Genomic DNA, 13988 nt, shown 5'->3' on the forward strand with positions numbered 1-13988 from the left:
TTGGTCTACTGTATGACCCAGTTATCCCAATTCTGAAAATATATCCAAAGCAAGTGAAATCTGTATATGAGAAAGTGTCCTGCAAAACTGTGTTTATAGCAGTGCAATCTACAACAGTGACAATGTGGAAACAACCCAGATGAAATTACGAATGAAAGATGAATTAATAAAGAATGAAATGATGAATGAAATATGAATTAATAAAGAATGAAATTATGAATGAAACATGAATTAATAAACTTTGGTACATGTACTCCACGTAATACTACTCAGCCATTAAAAACAATGAAATTCTACCATTTGCAATCAAATGGCTCCAACCATTATGATTATGTTCAGACCATTATGTTCAGTGAAATAAGGCAATCCCCAAGCAAAATACAAGAGAAACAGATGCATATGTATATAAACATGCATATACACATATTCTCATGAATGAACTGTGTAACAGAGACTAGCATAGCAGGAAGTGGAGATACATTGCGATATGCCTCTCTACTCCTGATCAAAAGGAGGAGTACCAATAAAACTGTTACATATATCTTGACAATGGATACTAGATTTTCTAACATTGTTTATACTTACAATGTGATCATACATTTAAATAGCAGAATGATGGACTTGTGACTGTTGTTGAAGGACTATATTATTGCAATAATATGGGGGAAAACAGTGTGGGGGAGACATGGGAGGGAAAATCCCGGTGCATATTGAACCATATCATAAAAACTGAAAAACAATTATTAACAGGGTAGAAGCCTAATCCAGCTATGGTATTTGGGGATGGAACATTTGGGAAGTAACTGGATTGGGTTGAGATATCAGTGTATTGTCTTCATGATCACATCCTATGAATTTTACAAAAGACATAAGACCTCTTTATTTTTAATGACAGATGGTGTCTCTCTGGACCCATGAGTCCACCAAGTCAAGCTTTTACTCTTTATAAAGTTAGCTGCCACAAGCATTTCATCATGATGCTGAAAAAGTAACTGGTACACATGCCAACAATGTAAATTAAGTAGTATAATAAACCCTCATAGTTCTATTTTCCAACTTCAAGAATTGTTAAAACTTTGCCAGTATTTTTCATCTGCTTTTTCCCCACCAGTGTTTCTGTGCTTTGTTGTCATACTATATGACAACCACGGTTGAATAATTGCATTGGAAGGCAACAGTGCAGTAGCGTTGAACCACTCGATAAAGTTATTGTGCAGTGTGAGTTCTTTCCTCACCAAAAATCTGGGGCAACTGATGCTCCCTCCCTTGTGCACTTTCTCCCTCACCTACCCATTGAAGGTAGGAAGTCTTCAACTCAGGGATACACTAACATTTCCCTGCATGGGCTTAAATACATCGCTCCCACTTTCTACTCATCACAAAAATGAGGACCCTGGAGTCCAGGTCACACAGTTCAAACATCGATCTCTTACATGTCATAAAAGTGCTGAGAATCCAGAAGTGGGCAAGGGAACAATCTGATCCTCAGAAACATAAGACAACCAAGAAAGATGAGACAGCTACAGGATATTATTTTGCTACAAGTAAAAAAATACTTGGTAAATTTCCAGTTTATCCTGACACCTTTTACTTAAACAAGTTGAAATTTACTCTCAAATTCCATCTTGGAGTGGATTTGGCTATTGTCAGAGTGCTCTGAAAGGGAATGAAATGCATCGCCAAGGCTAATCTCCAATAGGACACAGCTCCTTTGAAATCTGAGTTCACACACAACCTTTAACTTCTTTGTCCATGAATAAAAAATGACTTTGTCTTTACCAGTGGAAAATGAGGTAAGTTAATGGCTGTTTCTGAAGGAGTTCTAAATAACACTTCCTGTCAACTCTGATCTAATTAAAAATGCATGTCAGATACAGAAAATCAAATGTGTTATGTATGTAAATGCATTTTGTGATATTTATGAGCATAGATGCTGAAGTTAATGTTGCAAAATGCTTTCATATTAACGCTGATTTTCATTGATTAACCTTCAAGAAGACTAGTGATTTTCCACTTTAGAATACTCTCCCCAGAATCCACATCCTACTCAATAATTAAAAGAACATCTACTTATTTTAAGTATTAAAACAGGAAATAAAATCTTAGAATTTAATAAGAATATCTAATCTCTCCAAATCAAGACATTTAATTTTGGAAACTTTCAATTTCTTTCAAGTATGACCTCAACAGTAGAGTCTGAGCCAAATTCATTGAAAATGAGTCTTCAAAGAGATATGTATGTTACTAGACATTGAGAGTCCATCAGGTCAGTCTATATCAGATTGTTTACTTTTGAGTATAAAGATACTTTAAATTATCTATTATCTGAGATCACATATTTTATCTTTAAGTATACTACAGGTAATAACATTTCAGAAATTCTAGAAGCGTGAAAATCATAACTATGAGCTTCATGAACTATTAAAATTGGCAGAAAAAGTAAGAATGTGTCCTTAATACAACATACTGTGAATACTATTCAAAGTCTTTCTCAAAAGTCTCTTCAAACATACTCTTACATAAAATAAAACCTTAGTACAGAAAGAGATGTTTCTTTAAAATTCTGCTAGTGCAAAGGGCAATATTCTTTCATGTGAGAAATGCTAAAATTACTGACATAGGAACCCCATCCTCAAACAACTTAGAGCCAACAGGGGATAAAGGACATGGAAGTACTCAACTACAGTAGACAGTTTGTGAACAGGAATGATACAAGCAAAGAACGCTGGGAATTCCCAGGAAGAAAAGATCACACTGCTTTTAAAACTTGAAATGCACTGGTATGTGACTGAATCTGCAGACAGAGGGACATGGGGTGAGGAAGGTAATACATCCCAAAGATGAATGTTTTAACAGAAATGTATAAACCATCAGAAGAAACTGAACAAATCTGCTGACTAGCTGGGGGTGTATTTGGAGGCATGCTATGTCAGAAAGGAGAGGAGGTTGGACCAGGTCATGAAAGAATTGAATATCCAGCAAGGAATCAAAGTGGGCACAGGAGCCTCAAGGGGCAATGAAAACAGGGCAAAAGGGAAAATAATCTGGAGCCTTGGCATCTCGAGGACCAGTGAGATGCCAAGCACAGCACAGTGGAGAGTTACCACAGCTAGAGAATGAGAGAGAAGAGCGAGGATGAAATAAAGGCCAGAGACAAAAGAATGGATTAGACATGATCTCTAAATAGGAAGGAAAGCAAGGAATAGACAACCTGCCTAGCAGTGAAGACACTCCTTAAGATGAATATATTTCACACTTACAAACATTTGGGTGCCAAAGTTTGATCCCCAGCTTAACCTTCCAATTCTAGTTTCCCACTATTGTAGGCTTGGTGGCTCAAGTAGTTTTTTTCTAGCTATCCACAGGAGACCTGGATTGCGTTCCTGGCTCCCAGATAAGTGCTGAAGCACCTGCTTACTTGCTTTCTCTCTCTCTCGTTTCATCCTTTTCTTTGCCTCTCTCCAAGGAATTCTCATCTTGATGAATTTGTATAATTAAAAAATTTTTTAGAAAACAAAGGAAGGCAAGCGGCAGGAGAAGATCAGATTTCATAAGAAAATAAAGTGACTTTGAAAGAAAACAGTAGTTTGGAAAACAAATACTTATTTCTTGGAAAAAATGTTCACTTTGGCATGATATGGCCAATCTGACTGGAGCTAAGCGGTCTGTGACGCAGGTGCAGGCATGGTTCTAAAGGAGGCTAAGTGAGCTACGGTTATGGATATTGTGCCCAAAATGCTAAGAGCAGACAGCACAGAATATATAGCCAAGGAAAAGACAAAGTAACTGGAATCAATGTGTTCTGAGAACAACCCTTGGGGAGCTTGATCATATAAGGCCCAAGATACAGGAGATTGATAGCATCATGATAAATAGCAGGTTACATTGTTCATGGCATCTTTTAGGCTCAAAAGATGCCTCAAGAAGCCCTTGACCTAACATTGCCTTGAGTTCATTTGTACCTTGCCATACACTGCCTAGCTTCTGGCTCCTTTAAGAAAACTCTTGATCATCCTAATCAGAAGTCCACCTTCCAACTGCAACCTTCAACTCTGGGCTAGAATCCATGTCCTTGTGTCATGATGACTTATGCAAATATCAGCCTCCCTGCCATCCACTCCAGCTGTATCCACCCTCATTCTATAACATCTTTGGATCATGCAGAGCAACAGAAGAAAACTCGATTTCCACTTATTCATTTGTCCCCTTGGTTTCTGCTCTTAGCCTACACTGTTGAGAAAAACTAACACTATTTGAAAACAAAGAGGAGGAGGAATTGGACAGAGCACCTGCAACTGCCTTCTTCTCATATTTTTTATTTCCTGAGCAATCAATTATTTGGGCACAATTCACAACCCTCAGTGAAGTAAGAGCCTCCAAATAAATTATTCCATCCTTGGGCGATACAATCTATTTTCATTAATGATTAATTCATGTAACTCGAAGTCTTCCTTTTTCCCTCTACACATACCCCTGAAGGTTTTGACTTAAGTTACACCCTCCTGCCCACGGGGAAAATCAAGTCTACACCTAATTACTGATTACCTTGGCAACCAAGCATATTTTAGGCTATAGTCTATCACAACACTAAATCGTACAGTAACTATTTTTCTCTTTAAGTTTTCCATCTCTGGAAACACAGCTGGGATCTTTCGCCTTCTTTGAAAATGATGAAAGAGTCATGAACCACACATTCCATGAGGCTTATGATTTTAAGTTTAAACTCGGAAGTTCAATGTCACCAAATTTCGTTACCCACTACAATTTAAATCTTAAAAAGCTGAAGGTCACTAACGAGGGCCATTTTAAGTCATATTTGTCATTCTCGGTGGGTGAGTCTTGTGTTCTTTTAGCAAAGAAAAGTGTACAGGAGTGAAGAGAACTGCAGGGGCTCTCAGGACAAGGAAGAAAAAGGAGTAGATAACGCCACAGTAACAGTAGAACCCTGCAGGAAACCACAAGAACTCAGCTTGAGTCCATAGAGAGCATGTCCAGCACAACAAATGCTCAGGCGCAGAGGATGCTTCTTTACAACCATCTCCCGTATCAGGTGGTACCCCAGGAGCTGAATGACAATTAGGTAACAGGTGTGGGTGGTGGATTTCGCCTGAGGGGACTCTCCAGAAAGTTATGACTTTCTTCTTAACAGAAAGAAAAGACATCTGAACTATGAGTTCATCTCCTAGATGGCAGCCTTCAGGAGGAAAGGGTGGGGGTTTGGAGTGACAAGGAGAGTTTCATACATTACGGCCCAGGGGCTACACAGGCCTTTGCTCTGCATGCTTGTGTGAGCCAGTGTCCCCCAGGACCCAGGAAGACAGCGCAGGAAACATCAGAGGAGCCCGGAAAACACTAATAACTGTCCCAATACAGCATGCTACAGCCAGTGTGGAGATTATTCACACTACTAATATGTACACATATCTAAAAATATAAATTACATATTTGCAAATAGTTCCTTATTACTTTCATCTTTCATGTCTTAAAACATTTATTATGCCATGATTCCTCATTAAATTACTAATTACAATGATTGCTCTTGAAGTCAGCATAGGCAAAAAGAAAAAAACAACCCCCACACAAAAAAACTGAAAAAAAAAAATAAACACTTCCCAATGGAAACAGAAAATGAACAGATTTTGACATTAGGTTGGCTGTTTCTGTGAGCCCTACTAGCACATCTTGGCTACAAGGACAGGACCCAAGGACTGCCACCCTCCCAAGAGCTTCACATTTTACATGATTATTTGCAACAAAGCATTGTCTCTCCACCCAAGCATAGAAACCAGAATAGGTGGTAGACAATTAAGAATCAAATCTTGCACACAGGAATGAAAAATAATTCTCAACATGGAATCACTTTAAACACAAAATCTTTTAATTTATATCATATACAGTTAAAACTGTAAATCTCTTATTATTTTCAGTTAAATAACATCCCTCACATAATAAATAATATATCTCCTTTCGTAATTGTGTGATCTTTGTACTGAGTTTCACATTTTGCAATATTAATTCACAAACCCTTATTTTCTTTATTTGTACTTCCCTGGTATCTACGAAGCTCTCAAATTTTCCAAGTCTTTTTGATTCATCTTTTACGTGGAGTATACTGTTCGGTTTCTGGGGTAACTCATTCTGAAAATTACGTTACCTTTCTAAAGATTTACTTTTGCTTAAAGGGAGAAAAAGAAAGGAGAAGTCTTTAAACTAGGAGCTATTTTCTCTGGTCCATAACAGTCCTTTGTCTTCCCAGGTGCTGTTGATACCCTTCTAACAAAGATAGTATGGGTGAGTACTGAGGAGCTTAATTCCCAACACCTAAGCTGCATGAAACCCTACTAAATCCATCATCTTCTACATCAATTTAACAGGACCCAAGACTGCACAACCATTCCATATCACACAGCTCAGTCTCATTTTCCATCACTCTATGACAGCTTCCTGGAACTCACTGTGATTCCTGCCCCACCCCAAACCCTGCCTCCTTTGTGCATTCAATGGGGGCACTGCCCCAAGCAACACCTCTTGTCCTACAGAAGGGTCAACCACAGGGTCCTGAGATTTAGGACTCTACGGTCCAAAGAAATCATGCAGATGACTGATCAAAGCTGAAAGGATGTTTAGAAAGGACAGCATGGTGATAGAAAACAGGGCTTCAGCTTGCTGGACAGGAGTAGGGGTCCTTTCTCACCTCCTTGTCAGGGAAGGAGTCACATAGAACTGTAGAACATGACATCGACCATAAGGAAGGCTTGAACAAGAAAAAATTCCAGTTGGCAATTCTTGACTGATGTTGTTTATCTGCAAGTTATTGTTAGAGATTTGGAATGCTACAGGCCTGCCAATTGTAACATTAATGTTGGGATATCCAAATTCTAGGCAATAAAAATGGCATCAAGTTTAGAGTTAGCCATTTGTACCCAATTTCACCAGGTAGGGATTAACTATTGGAACTCAACAGCATAACAGAGCCTAACAGGTGGGAACAATTCTCCCTCATGAGATTACCTGCACCCATATCTGAGTGTTATATGTCTTTTGAAAATTCCTGCCCTTGGGCCTGGTGCGGTGGCACAGTGGTTAAGGTCCTCACTTTGCATGCCCGGGATCCCATATGGGTGCCAGTTCTAATCCTGGCAGCCCTGCTTCCCTTCCAGCTCCCTGCTTGTGGCCCGGGAAAGCAGTGGAGGACGGCCCAAAGCTTTGGGACCTTGCACCCCTGTGGGAGACCCCGGAAGAGGCTCCTGGCTTTGGACCAGCATAGCATCGGCCATTGCGCTCACTTGGGGAGTGAATCTTCGGACGGAAGATCTTCCTCTCTGTCTCTCCTCTCTGTATATCTGCCTTTCCAATAAAAATAAAATAAAATCTTTTAAAAAAAAAGAAAATTCCTGCTCTCCTCTCTACAACTCCCAGTGGGATTCCCACCCGCGGAAAGACAAAAACCTGGACTAGGTGTAGCCCAGCTTGAGCCCTGATCCCCACCCCACATCAAAGCAGAGATGAGAAGAAATGTCTTAAACACAACTGGGATTATTCTGCCTCACCTGTCAGCATTCGTTCAGAAAAGCTGCTGTCACAGGGACACAGCTTAATTATGTTGAGGTGCATTTTTTTTCTAAGAAATCAAATTCTGAATTGCTTCCTAGGAAAGACACATTCTATAAGAGGTTTTTCCCTTAATGCATTCCTCTAAAAGAGAAGCACGTCCATGGAAAGTTCATTACTAAATTGGATGGCAAATAGTTGTTCCTGTGCTACTATGTACAGATATATCTAAAGACCAGGATTACACATCTGCAAAGAATATTTTACTATATTCATGGTGCAAACTTGAAGATATTTGCTACATAATGATGCAATCCCTAACGATGCATCCATCCATCATGTGAAACTTAACTCATAATATCTTCAGGAAACCAGGACAACAAGGAAATGCCCTCATAAACCACTTACAAATCCATCAAGGCAAAGGAAAACGCAACATATTACTTTGAGAAATAGCTAAGTACACCAAAACTCAGAAAACGTTACATACAACTGTCTTTCACATCATTTCTGGAAATCACTACAACCTCTCCCCTATTAAAAAAAAATAAACAAGCAAACAAAAACATGGTAGAAAGAAGATCCTTGGAAAGAGAAAACTGAAAAGAAAAATATGCTCTCTCCAGTCGGCCTTTTTGCAGCACTCCCACTTGCCCCTCCCCAACTCCCAGAATATTCTCCAAACAGCTCTGCATGTGACACCTCTGAGATTTCCCTGGCCCTCTGGCAAATTCTTGACAACCAACATCTGAGCAGTCACGACTTCAGCCCAGGAGCAGTGACTGTGAAGCTGATGGGGCTGAAGTGGGTCATCAGAGGCTCTGCAGAGAGGAAGCTCCTAGACCCCCACAGCAGCTGTTGTGATTTACAGAGAAGGTGATTCATTCACACTTTAAAAGATGTGTGCGACATCAGCCTCGGGGAACAAGCTTGCAGCAGTTCCATCTCATCTCCTGGGGACCTCACCTTCCTGGGAGAGGAAGGTGCTTTCCTTTGTTTCACACCATTTTGTTACATGTTGGAATCCAGTCGAGCGGTCTACCAATGCAAAGGCACTCCCAGTAACCCCCAGTAACCAAACAATTCTTCCAGCTGTTGTGAATGCCTGGTTTGTCTCATGGTGGTACAACAGCCAATGCCCTTCTTGGAACTTTTTTTAACTTCTTACCTGAAATCCATGAAGCAAAAGCTCTGGCAAACAGTCCCTGGATAAGTCATCTTGTAGATTTTAAGAATGGCTTTATAATCTTTTACTCTCAAATACCCCATAACAGAGAAAAAATGATAGGCTGTATTTCTTAATTAGATGACTACTTAATAACAATGGTTGATAAAACAGACAGATTCAAATAATTTGCCAGTCACACAAAGAAAATAACTACAATTGTACCCCCAGCAACCTGAGAGAGCACAGGTGCCAAGCCTTCCCCGCCCGACTTACGGCTAGCTGGCCGACTATGTTCAGACTGAGTGCTGTCCACTGACTGGGTGCTGGAGATGCTGGAGCTGCGCACGAAGCCAAATGCTGCCAACTTGGCTGCCGGGAGACGTGAGTAGCCAGGCGGACGGAGTCCAGACTTTGGTAGACTGGATTTTGCAGCATTTGAACTGGAGGCTTTCTTTAAATCTGCTAAGATGAATTCAAAGCAAAAAGTTTCTCAGTTCAGAGTAAGATACAGTGCCTAGAATGTCAGTTGTATGCCTATTCTCTCTATTCAGACAAAACTGATCCTCCATGGTTTGATTCAGCACATCTGCAAGTGAATCGAAGATAAAAGCCCCTTACTGTAGGCCATGCACTTCCACAAACTCAGGAAATGCAACCCATGTCCTGGAGAAGGACTTTATTCTAACAGGGCAGATGAGCTCCAGACTCATACATCACCCTTTTATGAGTCCACAAGCAAGAGTCTAAAGTGTCCAGGATATAGAATACTTACTGTTGCAAATGCCTTCAAATCTGTAAAACTGAGATACATCTTAAATGTTGACATGTAATGGACACAGAACCCTTGTAGCATGTATTTCAATAATGATGATGATGAGTATGTAGTAAGTCACATAGAAATAAATACAAAGAACCCTCTTACTGAAATATGTGAGCTAAGTAGGGGAAACTAAGTAGGAATAAGTGAAGCTGAAGAATTTTTGTTGTGGTGGTTTGCAATTTCTTCTAAAAAAAGATTTATTTATTTTTATTGCAAAGTCAGATATACACAGAGGAGAAGAGACAGAGAGGAAGATCTATCTGCTGGTTCACTCCCCAAGTGGCTACAACTGCCAAAGCTGAGCCAATCCAAATCCAGAAGCCCAGAGCCTCTTTGAGGTCTCCCAAACAGGTATAAGGTCCCAAGGCTTTGGACCATCCTCAACTGCTTTTCCGGGCCATGAGTTGGGAGCTGGATGGGAAGCAGGGTTGCTGGGATTAGACCTGGTGCCCATATGGGATCCTGGCATTTGCAAGGTGAGGATTTTAGCCACTAAGCTACTGCGCTGTGCTGTGGTTTGCAATTTCTATGCAGCCCTGCACTGTTACTCCTCTCCATTATGTGTCAATCCAGTACACCCATTTTCCAATGATGCCCCTGTGTCTCATCCACAACCAGGAAGGAGGAGATGCACTTATGGCCATGTGGCAGTTAGGCTCCATGTGCAGATGACATGAAATTCCAGAAACCTTTATGCTTAAACTCCATCCTATCTGTAGGTACCACCCCATGATCTTAGAAAAGAAACGTACCGGGCCCGGCATGGTGGCGCAGTGGTTAAGGTCCTCGCCTTGCACGCCAGGGATCCCATATGGGCACCTGGTTCTAATCCAGGTGGCCCCTCTTCCCATCCAGCTCCCTGCTTGTGGCCCGGGAAAGCAGTGGAGGACAGCCCAAAGCTTTGGGACCCTGCACCCGCATGGGAGACCCAGAAGAGGCTCCTGGCTTCAGATCGGCATAGCATCGACCGTTGCGCTCACTTGGGGAGTGAATCATCCGACAGAAGATTGTCCTCTCTGTCTCTCCTCTCTGTATATCCGCCTTTCCAATAAAAATAAAATAAATCTTTAAAAAAAAAAGAAAAAAAGAAAAGAAACGTATCCATGTGGGAATGGCTGTTTTCTCCTTCTGGGCTCTGCATCTTGCTTCTGCATCCTTCTCTGGCCTTTTCCCATGCTTTCTCCTCTCAGGTAACTCTGGCCCATTCATGACCATCATCTCCTAGGAAGGGGTGGCCCAAACACACCCTCTCGCACTTTTAAATACATTCTGCACTCACTTGTGTGCTGTATTCATGCTTCTGTATTGAATTCATATCTCTCTGGGTACACAAACATGGCATAAAAATGGAAGTAACTATGCCTGTAACATTACTAACCTTCTGCTGGTTGCAGGCAATGGGGAGGGCTTGTCAGGTAGAAAACTCAGCTCTCCCAGGGACTGACTGCATAAGGCTGAGTCCACACTCTCATTTTGAAAGTCAGTTTCCTCTCAGTCAAAAGATCCTTTGGTACAAAGCATGGGATGATTGATTACATCTGGCATGAACACTGTACCATTCAAGTTGACAGGTGATCAGATCAACTTTTTATTTTGTTTTTCTATAATCTTCAAAATTAGTACCCAGATATGTGCAGATGCACTTTGTTTTAAAATAATGTAACATCAAGCTGTAAAAGCCGTATCTGAGTGCCAGCAGGCTGTAAGTCTGAGCTGGGTTTCCTTAACAGGCATGTGATGGTCATCACAACCTTGTAGGAAGGTCCTCAGGGATGGACAGAACCAGAATACTCAGCACACAACTGCCCTTTTACAGGACATTGAAAAGTCTCCAGAGTCCTTCTGTTTCATGGAATTGTCCTCATTGAATATGCAGCCATATTTCCTGGAAGTACTTATATATAGTGGCTATCTCTTGCAACAACTCTTTCTTAACTACTAAGAACCAGACATCAGATTAGACAGAAGTCAAACAATATCCTGACTGGAAAAAGCAATCAGTGTCTAAAAAAAAAAAAAATCAATGATGAGGGGCTAAGATGGTGGCATAGCAAGCTAAATATCTGCCTGTGGTGCTGGCTCATGTCCCAGCTGCTCTACTTCCCGATCCAGCTCCTGCTTACGTCCTGGGAACACAGTGCAGGATGGCCCAAGTCCCTAGGACCCTGCACCTATGTGGGAGATCCAGAAGATACTCTGCCTCCTGGCTTAAGACAGGCTCAGTTGCAGTTACAATTATTTGGGGAGTGGACCAGTAGATGAAAGATGCTCTCTCTGTGTGTCTCTCCTTCTCTATATAAGTCTGCCTTTCAGATAAAATAAATAAATAGTTTTAAAAATCAATGATGAAACTACACGTTGCAAAGCATTCATCCATGGAAACAGAGGAAAAAGCAATAGCCATCACAGCTACTCTACAGTGGCCCAAGAGAAAGTGTCATTTACTAATAACCCCTAAAAGGAAGCCATGTCCAGCTGTGTGTCCTGATGAAGGCAGATTCTGTACAGCTGTGATTCCCTGACTGGGATTAGAAAGAGCGAAACAGGAAAGCACAGCCAGGATAAGAACAGTGATCTGGGACTGCAATGAAAACAAGCACCTGGCACCTCAAGACCCGGACAAGCAACCAATGCAATGACCAGGAGAAAACTCACAACCTGGAAGGTCCAGATTAAAACAAGGAAAGCGATGTGAATTCAGTAAACTTAGACCTAAAAACACTGAAGAAAGAGCCAGCTACACTTAAACCAAAAAGAGAAACAGTGGAAATAAATAAAACCAGAGGGGGGAAAAAACAGTTTTTAAGTTAAAAATAGTTAGTTCTCCAAAAATGTAAATGACGTTAGCATATCTTCAGTCAGACTCTGCTCTCACACACAGAAGGTTCAGAGGTGGGACTGGCATTGTGGCACAGGCAAGTAAACAAAAACAAGACCTCACAAGAAAACTACATAACTGCAAACTCGTGTAGATGCCATGACTTTAACCAGCAAAACGGTGAGCTGAATTAATACGCCCTACCCTCGCTTTCTCTCAATTCAGCCAGATTTAGGCGCTCCATTGTACTAAAATGCTGAGTAATACATTGTCTCAGCCTAGACTCACCTGTGCATCTGCAAATGAAGTTGTGTCTAATACTGGGCTCAGGAGACACATTACCCTATGACCAACTGGTTGCTCATTTCAACCTGTCATTTGCTCCATATCTATAAAGCACTCAAGAGAATCATTAGATCCTAGGCAAGACACAGACACACTAGGGTGGAAGGTAAGGACAAGGTGATCCTTAAGCAGGATGAGGGAAGGTGGGAGGGGATGACAGCAAAGAGAAGCAACAAAAGACTCTTATGGCGAGTGCGGAAGCCTGCACTGGCACAGCAGTTGTCTCTGTAGGACTCTTGAGTATTTCACATGCTGCTTATGTGCTTCTCACCATAAAAATCTCTGATCCTTAAAGATCTGAAGGAAAAATACATTGGCACTCTGTGGTCCTGTGAAGGAGTTAACTCAGATCCTACTAGAGTCTGCTACCTTCAAAATCTGACACACATAGGGGCACTTGACCACGGCAGAACTTACCCCCTAAAGGAAACAGTTCAGACTAGGTTTACAGGACAAGACTTGGGGCAAGGGGTTCATTCTGGGATTCCCACCAGCCTTCCCTGCTTGATACCTGGCTTTTCAGAGTCAGTCCCCTCCACTGGCTCTCACCCCCACCCGAGCCTGGTCAGCACCCAGTGAAGCCATGCCAGGAATCTGCCCCCTGCCAGGTTCAGTTCTTTAAGGTGCTTCTTCAGGGACACAGTGTCTCTCTCTGTTTGGGCTTCTGAATTACAAGCCTGATGTTCATGTCCCTCTCAGAGGGGGAGCCTTGGACCCAGGACCAGTTTGCAAAAGGGTCAGGTGTGGGTTTCCACTCTGCACATTGTAGAGGGAACCCCCTGTGCACCCACGGGTCCTTTTCCAGCGAAATGGAGGTGCACTGGCTGTCATGTAGCCTGCAACCCTCTGTGGCACACGCCCTGCCTCTCAGAGCTGTTGACCATTTTATCAGCGTGTGAGCTTACCCCGTTCCAGTGGCCCCAGGGGAGTGTGAGGACAAGCGGTCATTCCCCAGGAGGTGATCCCATGTACTCGTGTATACAGTCACCCCTGCCGGCTCCCGAGGCCGCACGCAGCAGGCAGTCCTCGCGGGAGACAGGGCCAAGTCCCAAGTGGAGGAGCGAGGTTGGCCTGTCCCCTCTCTCGGGCTTCAGTTGGTTACCTGCCCACTCAAGTCACCTCTGTATAAAATGGGCTTTTGTTTTGTCTTTGTGTTTCTTTCTCAAATGCCAGGAAAGGTCAGGTCTAGCCCCCGCCCCAGGCCTTGACCAGGACAGGATGATGACCCCAAGTCTACCGCTTCATGTCCGCTTCATGATGCCATGGGAGGGTAGGGAGTCTGCCAC

General features: G+C 42.2%; 1 protein-coding gene across 3 annotated transcripts in view; it reads right to left on the reverse strand.

Annotated features, from left to right (window-relative positions):
* MTUS2 (microtubule associated scaffold protein 2) overlaps window positions 1-13988 on the reverse strand; it is a 319619-nt gene that overhangs the window by 278705 nt on the left and 26926 nt on the right. Inside the window, exon 3 of one of the 3 annotated variants that reach the window (XM_040979840.1) lies at window positions 8993-9178. The exons of 1 other annotated variant lie outside the window; for it this stretch is intronic. In XM_040979840.1, coding sequence (XP_040835774.1) covers window positions 8993-9178 — 186 coding nt within the window. Of the gene's footprint in view, window positions 1-8992; window positions 9182-13988 lie in introns of all 3 variants that reach the window. One more of the 3 variants, XM_040979841.1, reaches the window with a different exon arrangement.

Source organism: Ochotona curzoniae, unplaced genomic scaffold (assembly GCF_017591425.1).
Source record: "Ochotona curzoniae isolate NIBS_2020 unplaced genomic scaffold, NIBS_Ocur_1.0 contig_3332, whole genome shotgun sequence".
Lineage (NCBI taxonomy): Eukaryota > Metazoa > Chordata > Mammalia > Lagomorpha > Ochotonidae > Ochotona > Ochotona curzoniae.